Source organism: Thalassophryne amazonica, chromosome 3, assembly GCF_902500255.1.
Source record: "Thalassophryne amazonica chromosome 3, fThaAma1.1, whole genome shotgun sequence".
Taxonomy (NCBI): domain Eukaryota; kingdom Metazoa; phylum Chordata; class Actinopteri; order Batrachoidiformes; family Batrachoididae; genus Thalassophryne; species Thalassophryne amazonica.
This window is the reverse complement of record NC_047105.1, coordinates 40,806,480-40,828,277: the sequence shown is the minus strand read 5'-3', so window position 1 is coordinate 40,828,277 and position 21,798 is coordinate 40,806,480. Positions and strand designations below refer to the sequence as shown.

The window sequence follows — 21,798 nt, the reverse complement described above, 5'->3', positions numbered from 1 at the left end:
ATTAGAGATGAAACTTGGCGGTGATTGTGCAATCACCTCAAAAATACAGAGCTGCAATGCCTTGACGGCTTCTCAGATTTTAATGTGCGTTGTGTTACACGATGTCTAGACACAAATGCTTGTGGCCCGTGTGGTCTGTCCTCATTAAGACTGTCAGGTATGTGCAGAGCGCATGCTGGCTGGGCCGTCTGTCAAACCAAATCACCCTTGTGGTTGTTGGAGAAGGGTTGACTGGTTAGCAGGACAGGTCACTTGTCCATTCAGCTCACCTAGTTAACATTCCACTGAGGGACAGCAGGGCCGCATCCCAAATCCAACACTGTTAAGGCCCCGTCTCTCTCAGACTTCATAAGCACAGGCTCAAGTTGACAAGCTGTGAGGGGCCACGTCCTCCCTCACTGCTGTTCCAGCCAACGCGTGTCCTTCTGTGATCTACTGGAGGGGTTCCCAAAGTCCTGACCATGACGTCTTACATATATGACCTCCTTGTCACATATTGGACACAACAGATGAGGTTATTCCTGGAATTACTGGATACTACTTTTATACCCAATGCTGTTACGCCCATTCCTCCCTCAATGTTAGACCCCTATGAAAGCCATTGCAGTCGATCCTCCAGTAAGTTACAAACCACCAAATCTCGATTTGCATTTCCATCTGCATCAGATGCTCAAACCACTTTACAATAATGCCTCACATTCACCCCGATGTCAGGGTGCTGCCATAGAAGGCGCCCACTACACACTGGGAGCAACTAGGGGATTAAGGGCCTTACACATGGGCCCTGAGTGATTTTCCGGTCAGGCTGGGATTTGACCCAACAATCCTCTGGTCTCAAGCCCAACGCTTTAACCACTAGACCATCACCTCCCCTAAAGGTGGCGAAACAGCTGTGGACAGGTAAATCTGCAAGGATCTGTGGTATTAGGGTTTAACTCCTTCAGGGGGATGCAGATGTTATTTTCCTGGTAACACCTCAACAAACTGGAAAAAAAGCCCTTGTCCACTTGTGGAATACAATGGACGATCACCTGGATTGCAACAACTACATGAGCATTACACTGCTCTGTGTGGCACATGCTTGCAAGGTTAATTCTCATGAAGATACAGTGCCAGCTGCTTGCTGCTCACCAACCAGAACAGTCTGGTTTCACATTAAAGTATTTGTTAAATGCAAACATGAGTATTGGCATTACTTCTTTATGGCCTGTGTTGACTTTCAAAAAGTGTTTTTATCATAGTTCAGACGGTTTTGTGGGACATCCTCAGACTTGACATTTTCCCCACTAAGTGTCTGGTTATAACTGCTTTCTGGATCTACACTTGATGTGGAACAAGAGTATGGTCGAGTGTGGGGAAAGTGTCTAACTCAGTTGGACATTAAAGTATCTTGTTAATGACATTTATGTCTCTAGGAACTTTGCTTTAGAGGTTGAGAGATGAATGGGAAGAACATCTGAAGTTGCTGGTCAGTTTGCCAAAGCCTTTGCAGGAAGCCAAATGTCCAAGTCTTCAGGATCATGGTGATTCCATTCCCATTGTATGGTTGTGAGATTTGGAGTCTGAGTAGGGCCCTAAGATGATGACTGCATGTTTGTAGCGAAACTTTAATATCCATTTTTACGACACTGCTAGGCCTGCATCATCTTCTATTCTCACCTCTTTAAGTAGGAAACCTACGTCAGTTTGCATAAATGAGGTGACGCAACTGGGACTCATGGGTAGCCTCTGAATTGTTTGAACTTCACTGTGGTATGCCCCGTAATACTGACTGTTCTCTTTCTCTCACTCCCTGTTTTCTTTGTCCAGAATTAGCCCAGACCACAACATGAGCCTAGAATAGGAGCACTCCTACCCCCTTTTACTCTGAGCCTCTTAAAGGCCACAGCTGGAGCTGGATCAGAGGGAAGACACAGGCAGAGGGAGCCGCAGATGACAAGCATTATCGCCACCATCACCTGCTCCCTGTAAAGCAATTTGTTATAGAGTTGTCACTGTAAAATCTGTAGCTTGTCCCAGGGTAAAGAAAGATGGGGTCACATGTAATGAGGATCAGAGTGTCACTCCAAATGCAGATCTGAAGGACAAACAGCTGGGCTATGCATGATATGGAACAGCCAGTACCTATCATAGACAAAACAGGTACACAGTCCAACAGCTTGTATCATATTGTACTATGTGTACCAATGTCAGCTTCATTTATACATTTTGTTCTGAGATACAGGTCGAGACAAAAACTATTTCCTGCTTAGATGATATGTGAACTCATTGCTGCACATAGAGGTATTTCAAAGTAGACTGGACTTTATTTGGGTACTTAAGATGTTTACACAGATTAAAATGGCCAGACAATTTCATATGAGCAAATGCACATATTGTCTACAACTGCAGAAACTTTTCCTGTTTGACAAACAAAAGGGGTTTGGGGTTCAAGCCAGAAATACTACTAAGGCATGCCCTTTGTTAACTCAATGCCTAGATGGGATCAAACAGTTTGGGGATGTCGGTCTGAGTCAAGCTATAACGTGCACCCATTAGCTACAGAACATGTTCAAGTGTAAGCAGTAGACTGTTTGAGAATTTTGCTTTTAATCACTTCCTGGACTCGGTCATCAGAAGTGGATCTGTATGTGGTGAAAGTGTTGAACTTGAAGAGACATTCAATTATCTGTGCAGTGACATTCATGTTTCAGGTGCTTCGGTCTTCAAGATGGAGAGGCGCCTGGGAAGAGTTTACAGAGCCATGAGGTCCCTGGACTGGGGTATTTGGCAATGCTGATACTTTGTTTTTGCAGGAGAATGACGGTCCAAGTCTTTTTGTGTCCTGGTGCTTCTTGTCTTACTGTATGGTTGTGAAACTTGAACATTAAACAGCAACCTAAGATGGTGATTGGATGTATTTGGTCTCTTTGGAGGATCCTTGGGTACCACTGGATTGACTTTGTGTCAAATGAATGGTTACTTAGGGAGACAAGGATGAGGAGTATCACTTTCATGGTGAGACAGCATCAGCTACCACATTTTGACCATGTGGCAAATTTTGCAAGTGGTTAAACGGCATTTGGTTTCAGTGCAAAAGGTTCCTGGTTACTTTAAGATTTCTGTGCAGTGTTGTTGTATACTTTTATTACTGGAGCTTCTTTTGTGCAGAATTTTTTTTTTTTTTTGTATACAAGTCTCACCAGAGTGCAAGGCAGGACCTCCCAAACTCACAAGAAAACTGCCACATTTACTCCAGAAAATACAGTAAGCTTTAAGCTGTAGTAAAATTGGACTTAGCTATATGTCAATACTGGAGCTCTTTGCGAAATTCTGTTGTACCTGGATTAATGGTAACTGTCCACAAGGTAGAGATATTGCTCCATTTCAAGAACCTTGAATGTAGTCTGCTGTGGGACGTGACAACAAACATGGTGCTTATAGTAGTAGATATTCACGTGTTTGGCTTCTCCCGCACACACGTTTTATATACAGTACTGTGCAAATATTTCTGGCACATTTAATAATAATAAAAGCATTAAAATTATGAAATCCTGATAAATATTCATAAATAAATCTTATTTGTTATAATTTCAACTTTAATGATAATCGATATTGAAAATTGGCTTCTATTTACGTGTGATTTTTCGGTATATAAAATGCACAATAGTATAAGCTGCAGGACCACAAAAAGCTATTTTAAGACAAACAGGACTCAAAGTATGACCAGTTATGTTTTACAGTCATTTTAATATTTCATGATCCTTTGTAGCAGTGTGTATGTAGTATTCTACTGGGCAGTACACTTGCAAAGGAATTATTATTTTGGAGTAAACGATATAGTTCACATATTCACATTTGTTGGAACTGGTGTTATGTTGACATGCCAGTAAAAAGTGGGTGGAGGGGAGGGGTATCAAACGCTACTTTTATAACTCTGGGATGCATAAAACTTTTGCACAGTACTCTGTATACACACACACACACACACACACACACACACACACACACACATATATATATATATATACATACATACATATATATATATATATGCACACACACACACACAGTGTATTGCCTGTGGGGATCCACTGGCTCTAGACTGGGTAGTGTTTATAAAATAGGGGTGGTAATAAATTAAGCAAAGCTTGTATAATGAGTTTGAATGGCGTGCGAGTCCAGAATGTTTTTAGAACCTTAGACCTCAACAATTTTTAGAAGAGGAACTCAACCATTTTATTATTTCCTATTAATTATGTCATATCGTAATGTTAATTTGTTGTCTTCATGTATTCATAAATTGTTTATGTAGTTATGTTCACGTACATTATTTATAAATTGTTTAGGTTCTTGTTATCATATGCACATTATGATTATTATCAGTATTATTATTATTTTATTATTTTATAGGGGAGGTGATGTCTAGTTAGGATGCCTTGATTGAAAGAGTAGCATCAACTCAGAACATGGCGCCATTTTGGTTCCAACTGTGCTGATCTACTGAATGAACCTTTTATGTTTTCAACATTTTTTAAAATCATTTAACCACATAAAGCAACACATCCAGGTACAGGTGCTATCAAAATAAATATAAAAATAGTTAAGCTATAAAATTTACAATTTATGATGACTTATTTAATTTAAAGCTGGATTTATGCAGCTACACAGCTGTAATTCTGTGTCATGCAATGACGTGCATGACAGTTTAAAAGTTTTCCGTCTCTGGATTATGCTTTATTATGGACTAATTTCACCCTCAACAAGCTTTTGTTTCTACAATCATCACCTCCAAATCAAAGTAAAGTAAAGTGTTCCCACTTTACTCAAATCAGCGAGTGTCAGAGCGCTGAACTTTAATTTGTACCGCTGTTACTGTGCACGTCCAGACTGCTCGGGGTTTTTAATGGAAATACATTACAATCGGATGGGACATTTTATCTGATGTGAGCGAAAAATCTGTTATACAAAATCCCTTATCTACTGTGTTTATTACATGGAAAACAATACAAAAACTTTGGGACTTTTTTGTCTGGTGACTGCGAATATCCAGTTTATACAATGACAGTTTCGTTGAGTTTTACTGTACATGGGACTGAACAATAAATTTAGCTCTCAAAACTTTGACGATGAAGTCGGCTTCCATCCTACACAGCTGACTTTATTTTCCCAAATTTTTCTTCTGTTCAGATCTGAAGAGAATCTGTACATCTTGAAGCCCTTGCTGTGTCTATTTGTGCATCCAAATGCACAACATCCCATCATTTTCAGTAAATAAATAAATAAAATAGCTGGATTTATATGCAGATAGATTAACAGCGAACGCTATTTTGGAACCAAGATGACACCAGGTGTCACATGACCATTTTTTTGACTCGTCATGCACCACTCTCTCAATTAAGGCACTCTAAGTCTAGTAGGGGAGGTGATGGTTTAGCGGTTAAGCGTTGGGCTTGAGACCAGAGGATCCTTTTTTTCAAATCCCAGCCTGACCAGAAAATCACTAGGACCCTTGGGTGAGGTCTTTAATCCCCTAGTTGCTCCTGGTGTGTAGTGAGCGCCTTGTATAGCAGCACCTGACATCGGGGTGAATGTGAGGCATTAGTTTAAAGCGCTTTGAGCATCTGAGGCAGATGGAAAAGGGCTATATAAATGCAGTTAATTTACCATTTATGTTACTATTACTTCTATTTTGTCATTTGATTTTCACTTTCTTGTGTCATCCATGCATTTTTAACATATTTACAATTATATTATGCACTTACACTAAACTTGCTAAATAAAATCATTCACTCACGTTTTTAATATAATTATGATTTATCGCTCCCTGCTGGAATGGCGTGTGAGTCCGATTGGCGTAACCGGGTGTCATTACAATCTTACCAAATTTACGCTTAGCCTTAGCCAGCAGTTTCAAATTTCCTTCGATGTCGCCTGCTCTGGCCCCCGGAAGACAATTGACTATGGTTGCTGCAGATGGAAAAGTGTTATATAAATGCAGTCCATTTATATAGACAAAGCAAACACTTCTTTCCCAACATATGTGTGGTTCTGAAGTTCCAGGTTGCTGGAAATGAGCTCGTCTGTCACATCATTTCCAAAACCTGGGGGTGGTGTCATCAAAAACAATAATATTCTTGACAATTTAGAGAAAATTGCATTATGCAAGCTACAAATATACACCCAGCAGCTCCCTTAGGTTTGAGAGTCCTTTTGGATTCCAGGCTGTTCCTCAGTGAATTAAGCATTTTTTCACGTCAGGGGTGTTTTTTGTTCCAAAAAAAAGTTGGATGTGTTAAATGTCAGACATCAGAGACTACTTTCTAAATATAAACCCCACTGTCCATATTTTCTAACAAAAGGGGGTGGAGGGAAATCGGGTTGACGGGCGGCTTTGCGCACAGGAGCGCGCTTCGCCGTGCGCATCTTCAGTCCTGACCGCAGGAGGAAAGGTGCGCACACTGTTCCATCCTCGGCGCCTTCTCATGCACACTTTTTTAAAACTAATTTCACTGCTTGCGCACAGCGAGTCGGATCTTATGACGCAGATATACCAAGAAGCTTCAGCGCCAAGTTTGGTGCGTAAAAGCTGCAGAGAGTTCAAAGGGAATATTGGTGCGACTCATCCAGCGCGCGCGCGCGCGCGCTCCGGAGCGGATAGACATAATGGATTTATGAAGCAATCAGCATGGGGCGTTATTGAAGACTGATTAAAGTGTCAGCAGCTGGCTGATGGACGTTTGGTACTCGGCTCTCTCAGGATGGACGGCGAGCACTCAGACACTTCCACACCTGACTGCGCAGCGCAAAAATGTTTGGCGTGATCCAAGACAGCGGCAGGGCGATGGGGAGCAGAAATGCGAAGACAATCCAACACTCCAAACCCATCTGCAGAATTAATTTTATTCTGCTCTTGCTCATTTTCACCCCCAGAGTGGACACATCGTGGTGGTGAGGCACTTTTTTCCTTCTAGGAATCATCTTCTTCCAAACAATTGGATGATTCCCGAACGTGCTGATAAAGTGATTTCAAATAATAATAATAATAATAATAATAATAATAATAATAATAATAATGTTCTAATACGTGGTTATATATTAGCAACAAGGTTTAGTGAGCCCATGGACGAGATGAGATCTGCAGCAAACACATGGATCCACATTACTGATGTTTAGGGATTATTAGTGGATGAATGATCAATCAGACATTGTCTTTATTTTTAACAAATTGACACATGGTTTTTCATTTATGAAGAAAAACTGCCCAATTTTGGACTTTTCCCAACTTCTATAATGTGAGAATTCACTCATTTTCATCTGGTGCAAGATTGATTATTAATTGGTTTCAATCATTTTTAAAACGGTTTTAAACCATTGTGCCTTTTCTTTTTCTTATCTTTCTTTTTTTGTTTGTTTGTTTTAACCTAAACAGCACTCATTCAATAAATAAAGGGTCAAACTTATTTAACTGGGCTACATAGTTTTAAAATGTATAAATCAGTTTATATTTTAATCCAGATAAGATTGAGTTTAAACCACACTAAACTGGTTTGTAAAACTGTTTTAAACCAAATTTGAACTAGATCATTTCTTTTTAAAATCCTAAACAGCTCTGATTCAAAAATTAAAATGTCACACGTCTTATTTTGGTGACAAAAATGTTTCAAACTGTGATTTAAATTGCTTTTAAGGGATTTTATGGTTCAAGACAGAACTGGTTTGAAAGCAGGCCGGCTTTTAAATTTTTTAACTCATTTAGTCCCCCCTTCAAATTGAACCAGTTCAAAAAGTAAAATGTCAAACCTATTTTAATCTAGGCACATGGTTTTAAACTGTGATTTAAACTACTTTTAAAATCATTTTATACTTTATTCCAGATGACACTGGTTTTCCAAAACAGTGCAGCAGCAGAATGAGTTTTGTGATGTTTCTGTTCCACAAATGCCAACTTTATGCATTTTAGATTTTTGATTCTGTTTCAAACTGCAAAACACTTTGTATGCAATATCTTCTTAAAAGTGCTTTTAAAGTAAAATTTGATTGATTAACTAATTGATTAAACTGGCATTAAATTGACTAAATTTGAGACAAACTACCCAATTGACATGAAACTGCTGGTTGTGTAAAGTAAGTAATGTGAAGGAACAACAAATTCCGATGTTTTATACACTAAATTTTAATAAATGATGAAAATAAACGGTTGTAGGCAGGCTGATACTAAGTTGCTGTTGTCAATGAAACAATAACAATTAAATGAAACAATCACAACTGAACACTTCCAAGGAGGTAACGTTTTCATCGTAATTTGTGGTTCAATTGTTACCAGGTTAATTTAAAAATTAATGAATGGATTTCAATGATATTTGGTGAGCAGATAGATAATGTTCCAGGGAATAAGTACTTACATTTTGGAGGTGATCATTATATTCTGGAGGAACTGAGATTCAGAAAAATGTCTGGCACACAGGCAATAACTCAAAACGTTGAGAGGTTGCTGATGACATTTTTTGAGCAGATGCTGTTTTGAAGTTGATCTGGAACATATTTTAGATCCAGAATCATTTTTAAGTAATATGTGGACCTTTTGTTTTGGAGGTATGCTCTCTCTGAATGTCTTCTACTTTTTCACTGTGGCCAGCAGAGCAGATCTATGATTAATGGAGTCATTCAGTGCATCACTGAGCAACTGAGTCCCCAAAATTTCCATCAGTAACTTTGTTAAACCAACTGCATATTCAGCTCTGAACCTTTGGGTTGTGGTAGGCACCGGTGTGGACCACTCAACCTCCTGTTGTGGATCATTTTGATATCTTTTCATGTCATAATTTGCAGTTAGTCTGGAAAAAAAATGATTGGATGAACTAAATTCAACTTTGGGCAGGATTTCTATCCAATAAATATGTCATCGTGACCCCAGCATAGATAAGCAAAAACAACAACAACAAAACAATAAATAAATAAAAAAGTGAATTAATAAAATACGGGGCTACATTTGACAAAACTCAAATGAATGAACTATTTAATGGATGTACCTTGAGTTACAGCTACATACTGTATATTTATTGGATGTAAATCATGTATACAATTGAATTCATCCGATGAGTCTTTTTTTCATGTTAGGGATGCTGGCACAGTGGAACATGTCTGGGCTTGTTCAGGCAGGTCGCAGTGGCCAGTGCAGCTCAAAGTACCAATCAGCTGGAATCTGTCGGGTATCAAAGAAAACAGCAGCTTCTATAAAAACCTTTATCCTTTATATTGACGTGTAAATGTCATGACTTTCTAAAGAGTTCCAGCTTTTCCTTGTGAATGTGCTACGTTGGTGTCAGTGAAAAGTCATGCACGGCAACACGTGATGTGCTTATGGAGATTAATGACACGCTGTGGAATCTCCCCTATCCATCAGTCTTGCCCTTAGTAAGTGGCAGGTGCAGGCGCTGGTGCATGAATAAATGCTCCTTGATGGTTTCTCTAAAAGGAGGAAAACATGCAGGAGGGTTCCCGTCCCCATCCCACCCACCTGAACGGAGTGGTGTCACATCACATTTACTTTCATATCTATTGAGGCTGAGTGATGCACTCCGAATTCAGTTTTTTTTTTTTTTTGTCCAGTTCATCCTTTGCACAGCATCTGTTTTGATGGATATACACATACACCTCCACAATACCAGGACCTGTGAATTAGGGGGAGAAACCACTACTTCTAGGATCCACTAGTTCCAGTCCTAGGGTCCACTGGTACTAACCTCTATATTATTTGATGGTGTATATTACAACCTCAAACTGATTTTAAAGTTCACCCTAATCCTAACTAGGACTAGTGGAGCCTAAGACTAGGACTAGGACCAGTGGACCCTAGGACTCGTGGACCCTAAGACTCAGACTAGGACTAGCAGACCCTAGGACTAGGACTAGTGGTCCCTAGGACTAGTGGGCCCTAAGACTAGGACTAGGACCAGTGGACCTTAGGACTAGTGGGAAGTTCCCATGATTTAGCAACATGTCCTGTCTGTTTTTACCCAAGGCCATCAAATATGGCCATCGGGTATCGCAAAGGCTTTGTGTGTGCTCATCCATCCCTCCCGTCCATCTGTGCTCAGCAATAGTCCAGTCATATTACTTCCAGTGTCTTCAAATTATAGGGAACATTCTTGGGACACAGACTTGGACAAGTTCAAATCTGGCTAACCTTGACCTATTTTAAGGGATATTTTAAGAGGTTAAAAAGTCACATTCTGTTTCAATCTGTTCACTTTTGTTTTTGAGTGGTGCGTGTGTCAGACAATCTGAGTAGAGCTGCACCATGACGTCAGTGGCTGGTGTCTCTAAAAATCACTTTGCTTTGTGTGTTTATGTACATCTTTTGCATATATTATATAAAAGCTAGCAAGAAATAAACACTTCTAAAACTGACAACGCTGTTTTTGGAACCTAAAACACCTCTGAATTTATTTACAAGACATTTTATGGACATTAGCATGGTGACATCACAGGCTGGTAGCTAGCTGCAAAACTCTGTTTCGTTTATGTGTAAACATATCTTCTGTGTAATATATTATGTAAAAGACAGCGAGAAATAAACACTTCTAAAACTGAAAACACTATTTTTGCACAGTGGGTGATCTACAAATATTCCTTGATTTGCACAACTTCCATTCTTAAAACATAAATATTGTTTCTGGTTGATTGATCGATAGAGGGGCTTTATTGAACATGTACAAACTGTATGTAAGACAATAGGATCTTAATAATTAATTAAACAACTGCAAATTATAAAGAGCACAACACTCAGATGGCAGAGGATATTGTAGAATTGCGTTATATTTATTTAATCTTATGCTCATTACGCATGTTAGAAGATTCCAACATGGTCCAAAAGAGGAGGGACACTGTTCCTTGCATGTTTTTATCAGAACCCAAAATTTCAGTGCTGATTAGTTTTTACAGAATTACTTCTAGAAATTTTGTTGACCCGCTCATAGAATGACTGACTCCTTTAATCTTATGCAATGTCTTGCTAATCATAGAGAATAATATTATGAAGTGTAATTTCACAAGACAGCAAAAAAGCTTATGTTATCCAACTGGGCATCCTCTAATCCCGGCGCCGTTTTATGCAAATACATACGGAATAAAGTGTGATTAAATCACTGACAAAATCTAGATAAAGACACACACAGAGAAGGAGGAGAGGACGAAAGAGGCTTGGCAGCTTTGTCTCCGGATGATGAACGCTCCTTTAATCTGTGTTTGTATGGTTAAGGCCTATTTATAACTGTTGCAATAATTCAGATAGATCCCATGTGTCTTGCCGCACGCTCGCTTTCGATGTGTGTGTCCTCATCGGAGACGGTCGGGGCCTTTTGGCACAGCCGACATGCGCAGCACACAATAAACTAAAGCAGCGCCTCTGCTTTGCTTTACTGCTCAGGCAGATAGTTCGAATGGCAGCAGGATGGCCATAAGAGGAGTGGAAACTGCCTGCTACATCTGTTTCTGTCTTGGTGGCCAGGCGACAAATGTGGCTGCGATTAGGAGCTATAATGATATCCGGATGGCGAGTGGAGCGTGCTGGCTTAGAGGCCATCATATGGTTCCTCTAAGGACACTCACTTGTGCTATAGAAAACTTTTCTCACATTCTGTTCATAACAACGTTTCCAGAAGACCCCCCCCCCCCCGGTGTCACCACGCTGCACCGCGTGATCCACTTTTTTAAGTGCTGCCCCAAAAATATTACGTCTGAATAGAGCAGGAAAGCTCATCACAGAGGGAGAGACACTTTTCACTGAACTTGAGGAATTTAATAAGAATATCCTTTCTAAATCTCTGCACTGCCGTCCTACTCTGTCTGCACCTGATCCTCTCAGATCTCAGAAGTGAAGCAGAGTAGGTCCTGAGTGGTACTTGTTTGGGCTACAGCTTGGGAACACAACTGGCTGTGTGTTTCTTCATGTAGAACTGGAGTTGCACCAGGAAAGGAATTTGGCATAAAACCTGCCAAATCCCATCACAAATCCATCCTCAACCTACTGTGGTGGTTCCAAGCATGTGGAAGCAGCCAAATAACAATCACCACCACAAGCATTTCGGTTCAACAAATATACATCCCTTACTGCATTTAAGACTGGCAATAGTAAGTTCCTTCGGCTGCTCCCTTGTTTGCACTCGGGGTCGCCACAGCAGATACAAGGTGGACCTGCATGTTGAATTGGCACAAGTTTTACGCCGGATGCCCTTCTTGACGCAACTCCACATTACGTGGAGAAATGTTACAGGGGTGGGATTTGAACCGGGAAGCTTACGCACTGAAACCAAGTGCATTAACCACATGGCCACCACCCCTGCTCGCATTTAAGGCTGGCAGTATATTCCAAAAAAAAAAAAAAAAAAAAATTGGGATGCTAAAGCATTTACTGCTTTATAATGTTGCCATTCCTAAGGAATTATGGCATTGAGGATGCAAACGATAAAGTGTTTCAAGTGCCATTTTTGTCCAATTCCTTCTGCAAACATGTCTTCATGTGTGCAACAGAACGGGGTCATCGTTGCATTTTTCCATTTCAAAATTCTTCACACATTCTCTATTAGGGACAGGTCTGGACTGCAGGCAGGCCAGTCCAGTAATCACACCCTCTTCTTCTGTAGCCACGCCTTTTGTAATGTATGCAGAATGTAGTTTTGCATTGTGTTTTTGAAAAATGGACGTCCCTGCTAAAAATGCCATGTTGAAGGCACCATGTGAAGGGTTCAGATACAAAACCCAATAAGTTATTTTTGTTAATGGAGGAAAACACAGTTTTAAAATGTGAATTGAAAGAAAAATGCACCAGAAAATGCACAGATTTCCAAAAATAAATTGAAAATGGTAGGTTTAAATTCTTTAATGCTTTGCACACTGATAGTTGGCCTCAACTAAAAATGTGTGGTTGTGAACTGATAGGATTTTACATATGAACAGTTCATATGCTGCTTTAAAATCTCAATGTATTTTTCTGCATTAATGCTGCCATCACAGAAGTGTAAACTATCTTTGTCAAGAGCACTGACACAACCCCAAACCAAGACAGACCCTGGCTTTTGGACTTTATGCAGTTAATAGTCTGATGGTTCTTTTACTCTTTGGTCCAGAGCACATGGTGCCAATTTCTTCTAGAAAAAGATCTGGAATACTGACTTATCTAAGAATACACTTTTCCACTGTGTGATGGTCCAACCTACAGAAGTCAGTGCTGCTTCTGGACAAGGTTAACATGAGGCTTCTTTTTTTTAAACAGATTTGTTTTAAGTTGCACCTGTGAATGTAACTCCATATTACAGTGCTTGACAAAGATTTCCCCAAAGTAATCAGTTGCCCATATGGTTATATCAGCTATTGATGAATGACAATTCTTGACATAGTGCTGTTTAACATATCAGAGTCACAGGTGTTCTTGAACAGACTCCTTGAATTGTTTAATGATATTATGTAGTTTACAGGGACAAATATGCAATTCACTTCCAATATTTCTTTGAGGAACTTTGTTTTTAAACATTTCGAGAAATTTCTCAAGCATTTGTTGACAAACTGGAGAACCCCTGTCTATCATTGCTTTTCAAAGACTCTGCCTTTGTGGATATTGGTTTTCTGGCAAATTCCAATGACAGTTACCTGTTGACAATACATGTTTGAAATAATATTGCTTATTTTACCCCATTATTAGCCTTAAACTGCTCCTGTCCCAACTTTTTTGAAATGTGCTGCTGGCCTTGCAATGTAGAAATGATATATACATAAATATTCAATGAAATTAAGATAACAAATAAATGGGAAATGGATTGCATTTATATAGCACTTTTCCATCTGCATCAGATGCTCAAAGTGCTTTACAAATAATGCCTCACATTCACCCCGATGTGAGGGTGCTGCCATACAAGGTGCTCACTACACACCGGGAGCAATAGGGGATTAAAGACCTTGTCCAAGAGCCCTTTGTGATTTTCTAGTCAGGCTGGGATTTGAACCAAGAATCTTCTGGTCTCAAGCCCAACACCTTAATCACTAGACCATCACCTCCCAGAACAACACAAAACATGAAATATTTTTGGTTCACACCATTTGCAGCCGAATAGTAACTGCAGTAACTATGGTTACTGTAATCACATCTGCTCACACCAATTGCAATTATCATTTTCTTTTGCAGGTTAGTAGGCTGTCAAGAGTCCATGTCCATGAGACAGTTTCCTGTAGGAATATCTGCATGCTCATCATTGCACATACCTGTGACTGTGCATGTGGGAACCCCAAGAGATATGAGCAGAATGTTGGCTTGAAACATCTCATTTTAGATTCCTGTGGCATACATCATCTGAACTGCTTATTCATTCATGCCCAGTGTTGCAAAATAAAATCTCACCAGAAGTTGCTTTTGGCTCTTTGAAATATAACTAAAAACTGCTACATTAAGTGATGATGTAATCACAGATCCAATATGTATATAGTGGACGAACAGCATCCTGTTCACTTGAGGGTTGGTTTACTTTCTTTGCTTTTTTGTTGTGGAGTGGGGGTGGTGATGACAGGTGGGCCTGTAGTGTTAATTTTGGTGTGTGTGTGTGAGTGTGTGTGTATACACACACACACACACACACACACACACACACACACACACACACACACACACACACACACACACACACACACACACACAGTGAGACATATAAGTATTTGATCCATTTTCGATTTTGCAAGTTTTTCCACGTACAAAGAATGGAGAGGTCTGTAATTTTTATCATAGGTTCACTTCAACTGTGAGAGACAGAATCTAAAAAAAAAAAAAAAAAAATCTGAAAATCATATTGTATGATTTTTAAATAATTAATTAGCATTTTATTGCATGAAATAAGTATTTGATACAATAAAATAAACAGACTTTAATATTTGGTACAGAAACCTTTGTTTGTAATTACAGAGGTCAGATGTTTCCTGTAGTTCTTGACCAAGTTTGCACACTGCAACCACTCCCCCTTACAGATCTCCAAATCTTTCAGGTTTGGAGTTTCAGCTCCCTCCAAAGATTTTCTATTGAGTTCAGGTCTGGAGACTGGCCAGGCAACTCCAGAACCTTGAAATGCTTCTTACGGAGCCCCCTCCTTAATTGCCCTGTTTGGGGTCATTGTCATGCGCGGAATTCCACTCCTCTTTCCATGACAAAAACTCCTGTAACAGTGGAATGTGCCGTTCATTTCTAAACTGGATACTGTCTTGATCCCGTATATCGTCTGACTAGCACAGGAATTGTGAAAAGACGTGGACATCAGCACATTAGGACAGACGTGCGGAGGAGTTCCGCGTGTCGCGGTGGAGCTGCACGGCGCAAAGCAACGCCGTGATGAAGCCTTCCAGGACATGTTCGGGCATGTCCAGCTCATGCACAATCACAGTCGGATAATCACACGACTGAAAAGTAACCGGAATCCATCTGAAATCCACCTGAAAGCCGTCCTGTGAGACCAACACAGAGGTGGTTTTATGCCGCGTAATGAACGGCTCCGTGGCGCGTCCCTCTGCTTTTCTTTCTGTGAAAAAAACTCCTGTAACAGTGGAATGTGCCGAAAAAGTGCTGATATCCACGACTTCTGCCTTTTTGTGAAAGTCAGATGAGGTCCCGGATCAACAAAGCCTTCACATTGGAAATGATCTGGTTGTTTCAGTGGGGTCTGAGCCTGTCAATCGGCGCTGGGAGTGCGCCGCGCTCTCAGCAGTTGTGGGCCGTCCTTAAAGTGGCAGTAACACTCCTTAATCTGTATAATCCCCATAAAATCGTCCCTGAAAGCCATATTAATTTTCCGAACAGTGTCCACCTGGAGGTCTCTCACAGTTTCTGGAAAAAAAATTGATGCAGCAAAGCTCCAAATCGTTCAGACATTTATTCGCAATAAAAAAACGACGAGAGGGTGGACCAGTGCTCACACAAAGCCTGCTCACAGGCGAATGACGCAACCAACAGGCGTGAAAAAACTCACGCATGCGCACGAAGGTTCAAGCTTGTCTGATGCAATCACACGTGATTCAAATCCATACGTTTTTTTGAAAAAATAAAAAGGTCGGATACTTTTCTAACAGACCTCGTACATGTCCCCATCCATCAATACGGTGCAGTCATCCTGTCCCCTTTGTAGAAGAGCACCCCCCAAAATTATGTTTCCACCCCCATGGTTCACGGTTGGGACAATGTTCTTGGGGTTATTCTCATTCTTCAAACACAGCGAGTAGAGTTGATACCAAAAAGCTCAATTTTTGTCTAATCTGACCACATGACCATCTCCCATGCATCCTCTGGATCATCCAGATGGTCACAGGTGAACTTCATACGGGCCTGGACATGGGCTGGCTCTCTTCAAGTTGTTGACCAGGTCCTCCCGTGTAGTTCTGGGCTTTCTCAGAATCATCCTTACCACATGAGGCGAAATCTTGCATGGTGCCTCAGACTGAGGAAGATTGAAAGTCATCTTGTGTCCCTTCCATTTTCGAATAATTACGCCAATAGTTGTTGTCTTCTCACCAAGCTGCTTGCCTATTGTCCTGTAGTCCATCCCAGCCTTGTGCAGATCTCCAGTTTTGTCCCTGGTGTCCTTAGACAGCTCTTTGGTCTTGGCTATGGTGGACAGGTTGGAGTGTGATTGATTGAGTGTGTGAACAGGTGTCTTTTATACAGGTAACAAGTTCAAACAGGTGCAATTAATACAAGTAAAGAGTGCAGAATAAGAGGGCTTCTTAAAGATAAATTAACAGGTCTATGAGAGCCAGAATTCTTGTTGGTTGGTAGGGGGTCAAATACTTACACTCAACAAAAATATAAACGCAACACTTTTGGTTTTGCTCCCATTTTGTATGAGATGAACTCAAAGATCTAAAACTTTTTCCACATACACAATATCACCATTTCCCCTCAAATATTGTTCACAAACCAGTCTAAATCTGTGATAGTGAGCATTTCTCCTTTGCTGAGATAATCCATCCCACCTCACAGGTGTGCCATATCAAGATGGTGATTAGACACCATGATTAGTGCACAGGTGTGCCTTAGACTGCCCACAATAAAAGGCCACTCTGAAAGGTGCAGTTTTGTTTTACTGGGGGGGATAACAGTCAGTATCTGGTGTGACCACCATTTGCCTCATGCAGTGCAACACATCTCCTTCGCATAGAGTTGATCAGGTTGTCAATTGTTGCCTGTGGAATGTTGGTCCACTCCTCTTCAATGGCTGTGCGAAGTTGCTGGATATTGGCAGGAACTGGTACACGCTGTCGTATACGCCAGTCCAGAGCATCCCAAACATGCTTAATGGGTGACATGTCCGGTGAGTATGCCGGCCATGCAAGAACTGGGACATTTTCAGCTTCCAAGAATTGTGTACAGATCCTTGCAACATGGGGCCGTGCATTATCCTGCTGCAACATGAGGTGATGTTCTTGGATGTATGGCACAACAATGGGCCTCAGGATCTCGTCACGGTATCTCTGTGCATTCAAAATGCCATCAATAAAATGCACCTGTGTTTTTCATCCATTACAGACGCCTGCCCATACCATAACCCCACCGCCACCATGGGCCACTCGATCCACAACATTGATATCAGAAAACCACTCACCCATACGACGCCACTCACGCTGTCTGCCATCTGCCCTGAACAGTGTGAACCGGGATTCATCCGTGAAGAGAACACCTCTCCAATGTGCCAAACGCCAGCGAATGTGAGCATTTGCCCACTCAAGTCGGTTACGACAACGAACTGGAGTCAGGTCGAGACCCCGATGAGGACGACGAGCATGCAGATGAGCTTCCCTGAGACGGTTTCTGACAGTTTGTGCAGAAATTCTTTGGTTATGCAAACCGATTGTTTCAGCAGCTGTCCGAGTGGCTGGTCTCAGACGATCTTGGAGGTGAACATGCTGGATGTAGAGGTCCTGGGCTGGTGTGGTTACACGTGGTCTGTGGTTGTGAGGCTGGTTGGATGTACTGCCAAATTCTCTGAAACGCCTTTGGAGACGGCTTATGGTAGAGAAATGAACATTCAATACACGAGCAACAGCTCTGGTTGACATTCCTGCTGTCAGCATGCCAATTGCACGCTCCCTCAAATCTTGCGACATCTGTGGCATTGTGCTGTGTGATAAAACTGCACCTTTCAGAGTGGCCTTTTAGTGTGGACAGTCTAAGGCACACCTGTGCACTAATCATGGTGTCTAATCAGCATCTTGATATGGCACACCTGTGAGGTGGGATGGATTATCTCAGCAAAGGAGAAGTGCTCACCATCACAGATTTAGACTGGTTTGTGAAGAATATTTGAGGAAAATGGTGATATTGTGTATGTGGAAAAAGTTTTAGTTCATCTCATACAAAATGGGAGCGAAACGAAAAGTGTTGCGTTTATATTTTTGTTGAGTGTATTTCATGCAATAAAATCCTAAATAATTATTTAAAAATCATAGTCTAATTTTCTGGATTTTTTTTTAAGATTCTGTCTCTCACAGTTGAAGTGTACCTATGATAAAAAAAAAAAATCACAGACATCTCCATTCTTTGCATTTTGTATCACCAGTTATATAACTTCATAATGAAGTGGTACAGAGGAGGATTTTCCTAAAAAGAAGACCTGAAAGATTAGCTGCAAATTGCCAGAAGGTACATCTGAGATGCAAGCCTGGATTTGATCTGTTCTGGTAAAAGAATATCCTTCTCTGCTCTACTCCATTATGAAGCTAAGAGCAGTGATGCAAAATGCAGAATTTGCACTGCGAACAATTTCTCCAATCACAGCCACATGAGCCTATAACTTCGTCTGGGTTGTCTGGGTGTCTTGGTGGCTTTCCTCACTCTTCTCCTTCTTGCACAGTCACTCAGTTTTTGACAACTGTCTGCTCCATGCAGATTTACCATAGAGTGCCACAGTGTTTGAATTTCTTCATAACTGATGTAAATAAATATTCAGTGGCATTCATTCATATTCTCTAAAAAAAATGGCCAAAATAAATAAATAAATTCTGCCAGGGTATGTAAACTTTGGAGCACAACTGTATATAGAGAGACAAACACATTTACACTCCAACTCACACCTGTGGTCAATTTAAGAAGTTTCCAATTCAACTTACCTGCATGTTTTTGGAAGTGGGAGGAAGCCGGAGCACCTGAAGGAGACTCGCAACCAACGCAAACACAGGGAGAACATACAAATTACACACAGAAAAGACTCGGTGGAAAGTGAACCCATGACCCACTTGCTGCGAGGCAACAGTCAAGTTAAGCTTCACGGGTTCTCGTGCCTATCCTGGGAGTCACTGGGTGAGAGGTGGGGTGAACCCCGGACAGGCCGCGGGTCTATCACAGGGCCACCTACAGTCAGACCAACTCATTTTTGTCTAATTTTAACCTTTTTATAAAACTGAAAATTGAGGACCTTTTAATTGATTAAGTTTTAATGACTTCACATGGTCCACCTGCAGTGGACCACACTTTGAGAATCACTGTGCTACACGAACACTTAACTGAGATGAGTCTGTGTACTTGGATTGGGATTCCAGAATTTTCTGATTTATCATCAGCATTCTGTTGTGTGTTGTCAAAAAACAGATCATTGCACTGACAACACTGTGTCCACGTCACCCACAGGTATATCGGAGCGCTGGGAGCCCGGGTCATCTGTGACAACATCCCTGGTCTGGTGAACAAGCAGCGGCAGCTCTGCCAGCGGCACCCGGATCTGATGCAGTCCATCGGCGAAGGCGCTAAGGAGTGGATCCGAGAATGCCAGCACCAGTTCAGGCATCACAGGTGGAACTGCAGCACGCTGGAGCGGGACCACACCGTGTTCGGCAGGGTCATGCTCCGCAGTGAGTGCCACCGCTAGGCCTTCTATCTGTGTGGATGTTATGTCTTGACATAATCATCCTCGCGTGTCCGCCGCGCAAAAACGTAGAAGTCACAACTGTCTGATTTCCTCCTCTCAACTTTGCCCCAGAAGGCGGAGAGAAGCAGCTTGGTTTTACCTTCTCTGGTGGTTTTACTTTCCCAATCTCTTCTATGAGAAGAGATTGGGAAAGTGGATGTTCTCTGAAAACAAGTAGCAGATTGAGAGATCCACACTGGTGACGTATAAACAGTAATAGGAGATGTAAATATTTGGGTAGATGTTTCTGGCAGCCAGACAAAGCTTTACTCGCCTGTGTTCTGCTTCGTTGTGTGAGCAGGAATGAGGACAGGAGGTGGGTGGGAAAGCCAGACCAAATAACCCACAAAATCTCCTCTCCTGTGAAAAGAAAACAGAGTGCGGTGGCTGAGAAAGCTGCCATCTGTGCGAATTAAAATGTGAGAGCCGGCTGAACTGTGGTGTTACAGCGGACGTGTTACCTCTCATCTGCCCTTCCACCATAAATGGACTGATTGCTGTGGTCCTGCTGTCTGGAATATAATGGAGAAAATTAAGATTTTGGATGATTGTTTTTGTTAGAAATCATTTTAATATAATATTATTATTCAAAAACCATTTTATGAAGCTGATATTGCAGTAAACCCTTTTGAAAGAACGACAACCTTTCAGAATATAGAAACATTAGAATATCGAAATACGGTACTAATTTAAAATGTTTGAACTATATGTAAATAAAGGCTCAGTTAATAAAATTTGCACTTCGACGCACTAAAGCAACCTCAGGTCTCTCTCTGATCCAATGAAATTTGTTATTTTTCATAAATGATCAGAAACACCTTTTAGGAATGTTGACTCCAATGAAATCTCCATATCACTGTTGCTTAGTAATCAGTGAGCCCCTTTCCACCTGGTGCAAAACAAGGCAAAGTGCAACACAAGCATCGTTCCTACTTTACATTCAACAACTTTGTCATTTTCATGTCCAGGGCCTATGTTCTTTCAATTGTGAGTTCATGGGCATGTTGGTATAAAAACGAAGTGTGGTTGGGTACAGTGCTGGTGTGTTGGTATCATCTGGCACCTGAAAGCATTTGCTCCAGTAAATACCTGGTCTATGGGATGCAACAGTCTGGTAGCCCCCATATCACAGGTTCACGACAGGCGTAACTGCTGCGCACAGGAATGCGCATCATAGTACCATGAAACTGATTGGAAACAAATACGAACAATAAAATAAAATAATTAAAACAGAAATTTCATTTGGCTTTTTTATGCACTGGGGAGCAACAGCAGATCTTGGATCATGGATGGGCATCTTGATTTGGCACATTTTATGTTGGTTGCCCTTCCTGAAATGGCTCCATATATACATGACAAAAAGACACAGGTGGTCTTGAACTTTGAACGTTCTGTTTTGAAAGCAAGGGCACGGGACTTTACATATTCTTTCCATTATGTGTGGTTTGTTGTGGCGAGGAAGATCATCTCATTCCTAGACAGGATATCTACAGTACTTCCAGGATCAATCTAGAGACAACTGTGCGTGGGTTTGTTTTTCACGTGGGGATGCCATTGCATGCTGACAAACACCTTAGCCTCATCTGATGGCTGGGAAATTCCACATGATTGGGGTCTAAGGACCTGCTGCAGCCTTCATCCACCTTCACGACAGTTGGGTTACAAGCCATCATCTCCTCCACCTTATCCACCGTTGAAGACTTCTTGTTTCCAGAGCCCCAGTAGCCATCTCATGTTCAGTGTTCCTGTTGGGCCTTCATGGTTACCATGGTGACCACAGGGCACACAAGGTCCCCACCATATTTTAATCCAACAGGCAATCCCCTACTTGATCCGTTATCCAGGTGTTACGACACGGACAAGGGGTTGGATTTTGACACCTTATGTG

At 41.2% G+C, this 21,798-nt stretch overlaps 1 protein-coding gene across 1 annotated transcript in view; it reads left to right on the top strand.

The window, feature by feature from the left end:
* Window positions 1-6,456: 6,456 nt before the first annotated feature.
* wnt2ba (wingless-type MMTV integration site family, member 2Ba) overlaps window positions 6,457-21,798 on the top strand; it is a 48,529-nt gene continuing 33,187 nt past the window's right edge. Inside the window, exons 1-2 of the mRNA XM_034166086.1 lie at window positions 6,457-6,930; window positions 19,634-19,854. Of these exons, the coding sequence (XP_034021977.1) occupies window positions 6,791-6,930; window positions 19,634-19,854 (361 nt within the window). The 5' untranslated portion in view covers window positions 6,457-6,790. The remainder of the gene's footprint in view (window positions 6,931-19,633; window positions 19,855-21,798) is intronic.